This window comes from Pipistrellus hanaki (assembly GCF_964339955.1).
Source record: "Pipistrellus hanaki genome assembly, chromosome: 2".
Taxonomy (NCBI): Eukaryota; Metazoa; Chordata; class Mammalia; order Chiroptera; family Vespertilionidae; genus Pipistrellus; species Pipistrellus hanaki.
The window spans coordinates 152826586-152840924 of NC_140504.1; the positions used below are offsets into that span (position 1 = coordinate 152826586).

The 14339-nt window shown below is 34.3% G+C and overlaps 1 protein-coding gene across 11 annotated transcripts in view; it reads right to left on the bottom strand.

The window, feature by feature from the left end:
• LRRC7 (leucine rich repeat containing 7) overlaps positions 1–14339 on the bottom strand; it is a 475871-nt gene that overhangs the window by 81100 nt on the left and 380432 nt on the right. For 9 of the 11 annotated variants that reach the window (XM_084871862.1, XM_084871859.1, XM_084871858.1 and 6 more), the window contains 4 exons: positions 12685–12933; positions 6969–7169; positions 2133–2244; positions 1738–1918 (listed from right to left, as the gene is read on the bottom strand). In XM_084871862.1, coding sequence (XP_084727988.1) covers positions 1738–1918; positions 2133–2244; positions 6969–7169; positions 12685–12933 — 743 coding nt within the window. The remainder of the gene's footprint in view (positions 1–1737; positions 1919–2132; positions 2245–6968; positions 7170–12684; positions 12934–14339) is intronic. The other 2 variants (XM_084871861.1, XM_084871851.1) reach the window with 2 other exon arrangements.

Here is a 14339-nt window from a genome sequence, read left to right on the forward strand (position 1 = left end):
GTGAAGGCCAGGTATTGGAAATAGTAAACCCACTGCATAAGGAATATACTAATGTATCTTTATCTAGAATGTAAATTGTATTGTGTTCTATTCTACTCTATTATTATATTATACTAGAGGCCCGGTGCATGAATTCATGCACCAGTGGGGTCCCTTGGCCTGGCCAGTGGGGTTGGGCCGAAGCTGGCTCTCTAACATCCCCCAAGGGGTCCAGGATTGTGAGAGGGCACAGACCAGGCCAAGAGACCCCACTAGAGCATAATTGGGGTCAGGGAGGGATGCGGGAGATTGGCTAGCCAGGAAGGGACTGTGGGAGAGCTCTAGGGTAGGGGTGTCGAACTCAATCAGAGAAGGGGCCAAAATCTAAAATCCAGCCTAAATAGCGGGCCGAATGGTTTACTGAACAGTCATAAATTGACAATGTCATAAACTGACAGCGGAGTGCAGTGATGACAGCGCGGTGCGGGCCACATTGCAAGGCCTGGCGGGCTGGATTTGGCCCGCGGGCCTTGTGTTTGACACATGTGCTCTAGGGTGTGTCTGGCCCATCTCACTCAGTCCCAATCATCAAGCTAACCTACTGATCAGAGCATCTGCCCCCTGAAAGTCAGTGCATGTCACAGTGACTAGCTACTGGTTGGTTGACTGTCTGCTAGTGGTTAGTGCATGTCATAGTGAATGGTTGAGTTGCTTTAGCATATCATTAGCATGTTAAGCTTGGATTGGTTGAATGACTGACCAATCAACCAGACACTTAGCATATTAGGTTTTTATTATATGGGTTGACTTTTGATCATTGATATGTTCATACTAGTGACCACAGTATGTCTAGAAAATGCTCATTTTTTAAAACCATTTGCACAATAATAATATTGAATTATATATCTTTAATCAGTGAGCAAAAGACTTTTAATGTTTTTCTAACAAAGAAAATACTTAAATTAATCTCAGCTTATAGAAAAAATAATGAATTTATAAGTAATTAAGAGTTAATACTATCATGGCATCAGTGAACAGAAAGTTATTTATTAATTATCAAACAATTTATGGTCAAGAGTAGTGATATTATCAGTAAAATATAAATGAAAGTCATTGTTTAGTTATATCATATGATAATTTTTATTTGCTATTTATAGTGTAAAACAGCAACAAATTACAAAACAAGATATCAGAACTGGGCAAATGCTATCTCATTGAGTCACTTTATTGCGGTCTGTGGTTTTAGTTGTTTTCTTATGTAAAATGAAGGTAATATAGAGTAGGATCCATTTTGAAAGATTAAATACTTTCACCTATATTCTAACTTTTCCAGGTAGTGATAAAATGATGATGATGATGATGATAGAAATAAAAAATTTACTAAACATTCATTGAACATTATACTACGCATAGAAGGGCTTTAAATGCATCTCACTTTAATCCATAACACCATTATGGGTGGCGAAATGCCTATATAAATATAATAAGTATTGGGAAAAATTTTTGTTTAAAAATTTTTGTTCTATCATCTCAACCTCTTATTAATCCATAATCTCTCCCTTAAACAATGGCTTTGTTCTATAAAATGTGTTCAAGGTGCTCTTAGAAAACCCAGGGGCCTCCATTTACTTACCTGCCCCTTCTATTTTCTATGCCACTCATGTGCTGATACAATTCCAAAGTTAAGGTGATTTCATTTTAATAAATGGCTGAAGATAAGCATTTGGGAACAGAAAAGAAAGAATTCTGAAAACACACCTGTTACCCCACAAAGAATTATGCACTGCATCTTTAGCTGTTGGCTGCAAGGACCCCACTTTAACCCGGGCATTAGAGGATCCTGAGGAGGCCTGGGAAGGCGAGTAGTCTGAGTAAGTGCCTGAGGAAACACTGTTATTCAGACAGTGAGTTTTGTCAACTTCAGACTCATCAGTTGATTCTGAAATGTAAAAGGAAAATATTATAATGCACAGAACACTGACAATTATAAACACAGAAAAGTAAGGATAAAAACACATAGCATATCGATGAACGTGAGAAGTATATAATTGTAAAAATTTTCTATAGACTATGGTGTATCATAATTGACAACTGGTGATTCATCATGCACATGCATTGGTGGCGTATGTTACACATCAGGTTCACAGTGTTACCTTTTTTGTCCTTCCCTAGCAGAACAAGTTTGGGTGGGTACAGAGGGGTCTCAGCTAATGAAGGGTGAAGCTCCCCAATCCTCATATCATTAGCTGGATGAACAAAAGAATCCTGAGAGATATAATAATATAGGACAAGGAAAGTAAACATTTAAAACAATGGTTAACCAAGATGGCAATATCTTATTTGGTTCAGATTTAAAGATGGAGTTCTAAAACTTAAATCCCTATGGAGCACTGGTAGTAGTAAATCCTATGTATCTCTAAGATAAGCCCTAATTTTTTTTTCTAATTTAAATGAGTACATTTATTCATCAGACAGTTGTTGAATGCTATTTATATGCCTGACACTGTGCAAAGAACTGTAGAGGTTCCAAAGAAAGACAAGATGTCACCCATACCATTGGGAATTCATAATCTAGTTTGGGAGGTGATATATAGCTCATTATAGCACAGGATTCAATTATGATAAGCCTTATATGAGTAGTATGATACATATAATATAAGCCATGTAGGAGTTCTAAAGGGAAAATGTCGTAAGAGTTTTAAAAAGAAAGTGTATCACTGATTAACTGGAATTATTTCGAATCCTTAGCTATATTAACACAAAACTGGGTCCTCTAAGTCTTGCTTTTACCACCAATCTCCCTTTCAATTCCTACTGTTTCCCAAGTGATCCCAGTTTCTTTCATTCTATCATACTTTGTTCCTAAGCTTTCTCATATCAGTCTAGCCTGCTAAATCTTCATTCTAAATCCATTCATTGAGTGTAATGAGCAACATTGGCTCGAGAATAAAACTTTATAATGACAATTTAACATGTAAAAAATCCATAAATTTACAACTTCTGTAATCCAAATTATTGTTCCAAGGTAACCAGGTAGTGGTAGAAAATTAGAGAAGACAAAAATACCAAATTCTAATTTTTTTCTACATATAAAAAATGGCTTGTTTATGTATCTACTGATGTAAATTTATGCACAGCAGTTATGTTTATATCTATTGTCCCTTAATCTTTAGGTTAATTTGAAATAAAAAATAATTTTCAGATTTATTTTCATTTATTAGTACTTGCTAGTTTGGGACATTATTATAACATATTTGAAAATATTTTATTAATTCAGAGAAAGAATATACTTGAGGACAAAAATATAAAAAATGCGATGGGTCCTGTCTAATAATTTATCTGTGAATAATGATCAGTCGAAGCTCTTATTATAAACTAGAGGCCCAGTGCACGAAAATTCATGCACTCAGGGTGGGGTCCCTCAGCCCAGCCTGTGCCCTCTCACAGTCTGGGAGTCTTTTGGGGGGAGGTGTCTGACTGGCAGGTTAGGCCCACACCCTGGGTAATCGGGCTTAAGCTGGCAGTCAGACATCCCTCTGGCAGCCTGGGAGTCCTTGGGGGATGTCCAACTAATGGCTTAGGCCCCTGGGGAGCAGGCCTAAGCCATTCGTCGAACATCTTTAGTGCTGCTGCAGAGGCAGAAGAGGCTCCAGCTATGTCTGCTGTGCTGGTCAGCCATGAGCTGGCTTCTGGCTGAGTGGTGCTCCCCCTGTGGAAGCACACTGACCAGCGGGAGGCAGCTCCTGCATTGAGTGTCTGCCCCCTGGTGGTCAGTGTGCATCATAGTGACCAATTGTTTCCCCGGCGTTCCACCTTTAGGGTTAATTTACACATTACCCTTTTATTATATAGGATGTTAAGGTTTCCATAGTGACAGGCTTAGGGGTTCGGTATTGCAGAGAAACATTCGTTTCTTTACATCTTGGCTTAAGTTCTATCTTTTGACTTGTTTTTGGTTAGGTTGCTATGGGAATATTTGCTTGTAAAAAACCTGGGTATATTTGATTCTTTAGTTTTTCTGTTTAAAGATTATTTTAGGGGAAGAAGACTGAAGATCATCTAGTTGATCTTTTCATTTCATTTCCTAGAGGTGGATTCTGAGACTCAGTAAGGTTGACATAGATAGACAAAAGTCCAGTATGGAGGCATGATTATACTGGGCTCTAGTCCAATCATCTCCATGAATATTGTGCTGCTTCCTGGTGAGCTCAGTTGGATGACTATCAGACACTTCAAATGCAGTATCAGATTTGAAGAGGGATAGGAAAGAGAATGGGATTGATGAAAATACTGAGATGAAGAGGAAATTTTGTGGTTTTGTATATTTTGAAAATTATTTCAAAGAAATTTATGACAACATTTTAAGTTGGAAGAACAGAGAATAAAAATTTACACATCTGTGGAGAAATTTATAAGTAGAAACAGATGAAAGCTTGGTAAGTGGTATCATGAAAGGCATAAAATATATAGACTTTCAAAAAAGTGTCAGTTACAAGGTGCCTATTTCCATTTTATTCCCGCTTTACCATTTGACCAGGTTACTTTGGGAAAGTAAGTCTAACTCTCTAGATTTTGTTCGATTCGTCAACAAAATGAAGGTAATTGAAAATAAGCAATAGTGCAACTTTCTGTCTAGTACTAATATTTTGTAAACACAAGTATAACTTATTTGTTGAAATAATATTAAATTATTTATTATAATATGACATTTAATATTGAAGTATAGGCCTTTTGCTTTAGTCAAAATAACAAACCAAATAGTTGTACAATGCAGAAATGTAAATATAATAAAGGGTTTTACTATTTTTTTCTTATTATGCCCTTAGACTAGGGGTGTCGAACTCAATCAGAGAAGGGGCCAAAATCTAAAATCCAGCCTAAATCGTGGGCCGAATGGTTTACTGAACAGTCATAAACTGACAATGTCATAAACTGACAGCGGAGTGCAGTGATGACAGCGCGGTGCGGGCCACATTGCAAAGCCTGGCGGGCTGGATTTGGCCCGCGGGCCTTGTGTTTGACACATGTGCCTTAGACAGTCAATAATTATATGTTTAGATCAAACTTTCACTTATACCTCAACTGGTTCCTAGATGGCCATCTTCTCTCTGTGACATCACATGATGGATGGAAGGGACTAGGGAGCAATCTGGGTCTCTTTTACAATCTCATTAATGAGAGCTCTACCCTTACTAATCACCTACCAAAGACCCCACCTCCAAATACCATCACATAGGTTTTAACATATTAATTTTTGTGGAGATAAAAAAATTTAGTCTGTAGCACCAGCTCTTTACATAGCTAGAAATTCTCATTTAAAAATTTTCAGGATAAAGATTATTACCTCAGCAGAAAGTCCTGATCAATAGGACCCTCTGATCACCCTATTTTCACATCAATCTACTATATGGTCAATAAAATAAAATACTTCTTAACTCTGATGATCTAATACATTATATTAGGGATATTAATACATTAATATAATATTGAGTGAAGTTAAAATATAGTGATGGAGGATATTGTGGAGTGAGGAAGGCAGAGACAGAAGAGATAAGGAAGAAGGGAGAGGAGTATAGTGAATAAAGCTCTGACATAAAACAATTAAAGCCCAGAAGTTCCTAAATTCTTAGTATAGAAATGCCTTTGGTGTCTTAATAATCTTGATACATGGACCCTAGACTAAAGAAATACCTAACAATCTCATTTATTAAATAATTAGATGTAAACTTGTATATATGTTTATGACTACTTTGTGATAATTTAAAAACAATATACATAAATTTAAAAGGAACATAATATTTTTACTTTATTTTTAAATAACCAAAACTACTTATTAATGGAATGCATGCACCTATTGGACACCACATCTACCTTCTCCAAACTTGGAATCATATTAGATACTACCTCTCTAATTTCTGTTTCACATTGATTTTCTGGGGACACTTGGTGTTTGATCACAGCAACTGCTTCAAGTAACTTTGTTACTGATTGGCAATGATTGCTTATATCTCTAATTTCTTAGAGTATTACATTCTCCATCACACAAGTAACCATATGATCATATTTCATATTATATATTCTCTATTTACTTCATTTTGGTTAAGTTTACCTGGCAAGGCCCTAAATTAGTTGTAGACTATGCACACATTTTATATTTCTTCTTTTTCTCACAGTGTTTAGCACAGTGCTAAATATACAGTTGGTGTTTAATCAATGCAACAAATTGATGCTCTGAAATGCAGATTTGTAAAAGAGTTTCACCAATCTAGATTTTAGAGAAATAGGTATAGTAACTTCTAGATGTTTTCATAAAAATTAAGTATCTAATGAAGATAAAAAGGTGATAAGCAAATTATCTGAAGTGTTGATGAGAGAGTGCAGAGGTGGCATACATGTAGTTGAATTCTTTTCAGACCAAACAAATTGACAAGGATGAATATCTAATTAGTTCAAAATATGGGACTTAAACTCACATGACTTGATTGAAAAAAGCTAAATTTCAAAGTTATCTCCCCCCTTTTTGTTGTTTATAGTAGTGTTTCCTAGAAGATTGTAACCTAAACACAAAAATATTTAAAAAAAATTTGGCTCTAAATTTGATCAGGAATTTTACTGAGATTTGCAGAATAAAAAAAATCTTCAGTTAGTCTCTTATAATGATTCATACAAGAAAAGTTTGAGGTTGCCAAAGGACTATCATGAAAATGATTTAATGCATGTACTGGCTGGGTGAGCAAATTATTTTTCTGTGTATATTGGAACTTTTGGAGCTGTATTAATGCTTTTAGGCCATGGGGGTATCACTTATCTGTGATTTATTAACTGCAACTCTCATAGTTTGAAAGGATAGAGAGACTCAATTTATATTTTGGGAAACAAAATGCACTTTTTAAGGAAGATCTATTCAGTTAAAAAAAGAAACATACGCAGGATTTAGTAATTCCGAAAAATCCAAACCACACTGGCAATTACCAATAACCTTGAAATACCTCCATTGTAATCTCCTTTGGGGCTACAGGCCACTTGTGTTCATATTTTTCTTTCACAGTTTGCTCCATGTTAGCAGTTGGATTTGAATTCTCAATACGTACTCCATGGCTTGGCTTACCCACCAGATTTTGAACAGATTTTACCATATTCTTTAAATCCTCTGGGTAAGGAGTTGGATATCGTTTTAGGTTTATTTCAACCTAGAAGTTTATAAAAAGAAATTTAATATCAAAATACCTTCAGCAAGCATGTTCACAAAACTACTCCACTTTATGTGCAGTAGTAGAACCAAATGCCGTATAGTGAGCGCTGAGCTGGCTGAGAAACTGTTCTGTAGAGTAGAACACTTAGTGCTCTTCTCTCATTCTGCTTGTGGGATTTCTTCCCACCTCTGCCCACCCTTGTAGATTCAATACAATTTTTTGGATAATATGCTATCTTTAGACCTACCCTATAATAGTTGAAATAGCAGTATATCCAACACTTACATGACAGTTAATATCTGAAAAATGTAATTGTGACTATTATTTGGTTTTATACTTTCTTGAGAGGCTGTTCTTTTCCCTACATGAATTATTTATAAGTAATTATTTTGATGTTAAAAATGTCAATGCAGGTGATGAAGGAGGGGACAATATCTGCTACCCAAATACGTTTCAGCTTTCTGTTAATTGGCATGTTACATCAAAAGGTAGGGTAGCTAATTCTTGTTAACGTTTAAGAAAACACATTTCAGGGTGTTTAAATTTAATTTAAATTAAGTTTAATTTAAATTTATTTTTTACCCTAATAAAGTAATACGCTTTGCAGATAATGTCTTACACTAAAGAGAAGTTAAAAGTTGTGAACATTTTCTAAGACATTCTAGGCAAATGTAAAGTTTGGCTTATGTTTATCCCGATATTATTTCTATACTTGAACTCCTTTTTAGTGTGCTGACTTTAGTAACATATATTAATGATTATTTTCCCCATTTAACTTAGAGAGAGAAAGTATAAGATATTCCATGCAGGATATTGAAACATCAGAGTACTTGCATGGAATAGATTTAAGCTGTTCATGCTGATTAAAAGGGAGTGGGGGGAAAAATAATGGGCAGATTTACTTGGCCAGGCTCATTCCAAAAATCATGCCGTTTTGTATCTGAGTAGAACCAACTTTACAAAATGGAATGGTTTATGTGATTGTGGCGAGTATGTGTCTGTGGAAAGTGTGTGGAGGTGAGGAGGAGCAAGTGGAAGAGAAGCTGAGGAGGAAGAGTGGGAATGAGAGAGAGAAAAAGAAAGAGGGAAGGGCACAAGTATATACACCCCCACACACCCATGTCATTCATGGGATGTAAGAAACCATGGTGGTGGTATAGATCTGAGGAGTATGAATATGAACTTAAACACTTTTGCTCATCTGCAGTTTTAGAAAATCCACCAACTTTGTTATTTTAGTGTTTTGTCTTTCTTGTGGCTCATTTTCCTTCTCAAACATTGGCATTGGATGATTTCTAACATTCCTTTCAGTAAAAAATACAAAATTATTTTCCCAATACATTTTTGGAAAGCTGATGAAAAAAACAGATAATGTTGCTAGTGTATGTATTTTTTTAAATGTAGTTTAATCTCTTATACTCCCAAATAAACAAGGATGGCATTAATAATATATAGAAATAAAGTTATAAAAGTATAACTAAAATAGTTTGACTTTATAGAAAAAGGGTAAGTTGTTAGAATGTAATATAAATATATCCCAGGGCACTTATTTTATAATGCATTCTTAAATAAACATAAAATGCATGATACCAATGCTAGACAAGGTCTATTGGGATGCATGCATCTTGGATCTTCTGTTAAAATGCAGTAGAAATGTTAATCACAAATTAAATCTAAGATTTAAATTTTATTGTTGAACTTGTTTAAAAACACTTGATATCCAAGGACTAAAAACCAAATACTACATTTAAAAATGTAAAGTATATAATAGTACAACTATAATGCCAATTAGAAACATCTTTTAATTTTTTTTAAAAAATATATTTTATTGGTTTTGTACAGAGAGTAAGGGAGAGAGAGTTAGAAACATCGATGAGAGAGAGTCATCGATCAGCTGCCTCTTGCACACCCCCTACTGGGGATATGCCCGCAACCAAGGTATATGCCCTTGACCGGAATCGAACCCGGGACCTTTCAGTCCCCAAGCCGATGCTCTATCCATTGAGCCAAACCGGTTTCGGCAGAAACATCTTTTAATTTTTAATAATTAGCAACATATGAGTGAAAAATGTTCTCAAGTAGGACACTAAGTTAAAATTCTGTGTTCCTTAAAATATCCTCAATGCTGAAATTGCACTTCTTATTAAATCAAAGGCAAAAATGTGAAGCATTCTTCTTTAATTGAATTAAATACTTCACTGAATAATATAATATATTTTTGTAGATGCTATGTCCCATCTGACACAATTATATGGCTATTTACTAATGGCTATTGTACCAATATTTTCTGTTTACTTTATAAACAAATTAATGTGATATTTTGGTCACATCACCAGAATATGTTTGAGTATTTCATCTCTATAAATATTTTTTTAATATATTTTATTGATTTTTTACAGAGAGCAAGGGAGAGAGATAGAGAACTAGAAACGTCGATGAGAGAGTAACATTGACTAGCTGCCTCTTGCACACCCCCTACCGGGGATGTGCCCGCAACCAAGGTACATGCCCTTCACCGGAATTGAACCTGGGACCTTTCAGTCCGCAGAGTGACGCTCTACCACTGAGCCAAACCCGTTTCGGCTATAAATATTTTTAAATGTAGAAACAGAAGTGGATTTACCATGAAGTTAATGAAGCTTAGCTTTAGGGCCTGTCGCTTGCATGGGTTCCTTCCAAAGCCTTGTGAGAGGCCCTACTTATGTATTTACACAGTTATTTTATATTCTTTTCCCCCTCTCAAAACTGTGGAAACTTCAGGTCTCATAAAACTTAGATTTGTTCTACCTATACAATAAGCTCCTTGCTTTCCTTTTATTAGTCTATCAGCAGAACTTACTGGACTTAGTCTAAAAACTTAAATTTAAGCCAGAATCACCCCGACCAGCTATCAATTTCTATTTATATAATATTAGAGGCCCAGTGCACAAAATTGGTACATAGGTAGGGTCCCTAGTGGCTGCCAGCCTGGGCCTTCCTTTGTTCTGTGCCACCCCCTGGTGGTCAGTGCACAGCATAGCGAGCGATGGAACTTCCAATTGGTAGAACTCCTGAGGGGACACTTTGAATATTAGGCTTTTTATATATATATAGGTGGGAGTGATAATGTCTCTCCCACAAACTTGTATTAACCTGGAGCTAACATGAGATAATAAATGTGATAGTCCTTTGAAAATGTAAAGATTCTATGCAGAGATTAGATACTGTTTATATTTTATTTATGTATTTTTAAAATCTGGATTCCTGTGGCAATATAGATTCTACTATATATGTCTACCTGCAGTAGTATGACTGTCTGAATGATTTTTTTTTCAGATTGCATGCAGCAACATTATCATTTATTTAGTATTTGCCATGTGTCAGGCACCAGGCAAATGTTTTATAAGGATATTTAACTTATTATTAGCTATTCATGTAATAATACACATTTAATTATTTATAATGTTCAATATAAATATTAAATTATTAATTGTTAATTAATAATTATAAATTATAATTAAATCTCATTTAAATTTCATAATTCATTATAGCATCTATTCCCATTTTTTAAATTTTTTATTTATTTATTTTTTTATTGTTATTTTATTTTATTTTTTATTTATTTTTATTTTTATATTTAATGGAAAACAACAACAATGCAGGGTTTAGTTACTTGCCCAAGATCACATTGCTAGTAGATAGCAAAGCCCAAATTCAAACTCAGGCCTTTCACTCCAAAGTTTATGCTACACAAGTATTACTTCACTTAGAGCTATTCTCTGATACAGGTGTAGCACATATTTGTACTCTCTTATGGAAGAAATACTATAAGTCTAAAATGTTAATTTTATTGAGTTAAATAACATAATTTCAATTTTTTACAACATGAAGCTAACATAATAGTTTATAATTTATTTTTAAATTAAACTATAATTTTATAATTTTGTTTTATTTGCAAGCTCTGTAAAAGCATATTTTATCCCATTTCCTAGATTGTTTTTTCCTTTCTACTCTTCAACTCATGTGTGCTGTGATTCAGAAATGGACATACATGATCATAAACACAATTATATTAATAGGTCAGCACTGCCCACATACAAAAGCAGTTTCTTTATATTTCTAAATATTTAGGCTAGGAATATTCCTTTATTCTAATATGGGATGAATATATATATATATATATATATATATATATATATATATATAAATTCACTTATTATACATATAGATGGGAAAAATCTGTCAATTATGCTCTTACCAAAATGTTGTGTATATCACTCACCATAAAGTATTTGCTCATTTCACTTATACATTTTACTAAAAGGCAAACTTTTTTTTACTGAAATGTTTTATTTTAACTTTAGAAAATAGAAGCTTTTCATAAAATTCTATTGATATATACCTTAGATCTAAATAAAGTGCAGTAAATGCAAATAGCAGCTGCAAGATGTTGGAGACTCCCCAAAATTTAGCAATGAAGAAAGAATTAGTATTAATAGCTGGGGCATTTAGAAGTGACACTTGAATTCACACAGAACTGTTGTTTTCTTATATAATGATTAAATTCTATTTTGACTTGGTTGTAAATTCCAGTAAGAGAAATAATAGTTAATGCTTTGATCATTAATTGTTAAGTATCTTATTCTAGGAATTAATTAGAACATTTTACACACAAAGAAAACATATAGCATTTTTAGTTAGGAAAATGCATTCTCAGCTTGCCTTATATTGCAGAAAGAATATAAGACAATAAGAGTCTAGTCCATTACATGTGGATGGTCAAGTTTATAAAAAATGCGGTGTTCTTTCACATCCCATCAAGACATTGCCCCTCCCATTAAATTGTTGAACTCAAACCACAGAAGTAAAAAAACAAACAAAAACAAAACCCTGTTTGCCACAACTCCCAAACCAATCTTCTCTTACAGGAATTCTCATCATCTGTGCCTTCAAATCAAAGGTAAATTGATGCTTTTCAACAGGTGCCATCTTTGTGCTTAGAGTTTACTCTCAGGAAATCTCAATTTAAGTCTCAATTTATTTTAAGAATCAAGTTTAGTTATTTAATCTCCCCCAGAATTTATATATATATAAATAGATATATATTATAATATATATATATATATATGTATATATATATATTTAAAAAAATGTATGTATGTGTGAGGACAATTTAGATTTTTCTCAATAGTGTCATCAACATTCTGCTTGACTATTGGTATTCCCACACTTTAAATAAAAGCAAGTCTTTAAAAATAAAAACATAAATAAAAAATGAAGCACCCACCTCAAAAACCATGCCAGTTATCCCCCCATTAGGCACTTCATATTATTCCCTCCCCTCTGACTCAGGTCTCCCCGCCCGACTGCCAATGTCAGTGAACAAAAATTAAACGGGGATCAAACATTGGCAGTTGGTAAGTTTCTACGATCAACATTTCTTACCCCAAATCATGCAGAACAAATCCCTTAAACCCTGTTCCAAGGCTGCCTCTACATGGGGGGTTCTCCTACCCCAGACACCTAGGCCTACCTGTCTGCCACTTAGAGAGGGAAGAGTGGTGGACTGTGCTGCAACTGGCAATGGAGTGCACATGCTCCGTTCCTGCTGGAGGCCACTTATACAACCCCATGCCAGCTGTGGGTCATTCTGGGGGACGGGCATATCTTGGATCTGCTGATCACACCTGGCCCATGGTGTGCAGCAATCGCCAGACAGCCTGGCAGGTTGGAGAGTAATCCCACGCTGGCCCCTTTCCCAGGGGGCTTGGCAGGAGTGATCCTGTGGGAGAAGGAATCTCCATTTTCTGGGAGAAAGAGGAGCACTAGCAATACTTTCACTTTATCATTTTTCTACTCTTGATTTTTTTTTTCATTCTGGGTAAATGCATTTAAAATAACCATCAGAAAATTACTTTTAATTCCTGTAATACAATGGTACCAATATCATATGAAGCTAAAGTGTTGCAATTTCTTCACACAATGCAGCATTCGTATTACACCGTACACACTATAATTAGGGCATTATACTCTAGTCCATTTGGAAGTTGGTGGCATAGGAAACCGGTTCCTTTTTAAATTTTATGTAAATTAAAGGCAAAATTGTGCTAAGTTGAATGTACATGTAATGAACCAGAAAAGCGTGAGTTAGTTTAAAAGTTCAGTATATTCCATACATCATATTTCTATGATGATTTATTTAGAAGTTTGTTTGTGTTCTAATTTGTCTAATTGCCAATGAATGGCATTGGAAATATTCAAATTAGTCAAAGTAAAGAAGATTGAGATTTAGGAAACACATATGGTTTTACCAAAATAGAAATAAACCAAATATAAATGAACATGGAGAAAAATACATAAAAGGTAGGGGAGAGGGGATAAAGGGGAGGGATCAACAAAGCACTTGTGTGCATGCATATGAGCCTAACCAGTGTTCATGGACAACTGAGGGGTGGGGGCATGCATGGGGAGGGGTTTGGGATGGGAATGGGGGGATGAGGACAAATATGTGATACCTTAATCAATAAAGAAATTAAAATAAATAAATAAATAATACAAGAAAATAAATAAAATATAACGTATCTACTCTGATTATAAACAGACCTGAGCACATAACACACAAACAGGGCTTCTAAATAATAGTTTGCATTGACTATGTTTTAATTGTCACATATATCAGAATATATTAAATATACTGTTTTCCTCTTGGAGCCTTTGAATATAGATTTTTAGGAAGAAGTGTATGGTTGTTTTTTTTTTTTTTTTTTTTTTTTTTTTTTTTTTTTTTTTTTTTTACATTTGGTGTAGCAAAACAATGAATCAAAGGTCCAGTATAGAATGCATCACCCACTGGTTCTGGATCTAACATATAAAATCCTTAAAAATGTTTCTAAAGGTTTTTGTTTATTTTTAGTTTGGTATTTTTTCCTAGAAATTCATAATAAAAATGTCTCTGGTTCTTAGCACTAATTAACAACCCAGAAACATTTTTAAACTCAGATTTTTAATAGAATTATCATTTTGATTTGGAAATCCATATAGATATGATTTGTCAATTTACCTTACTGTCTAATTTTAATAAGGTTTCAAAGTGTGTTGGTTAAAAAAACGGTTTATAAAATGTGGAGAGGACAGAAAAGAACACATTATACAATCTAGATTTACTAATAGAATAACCATCCAATTACC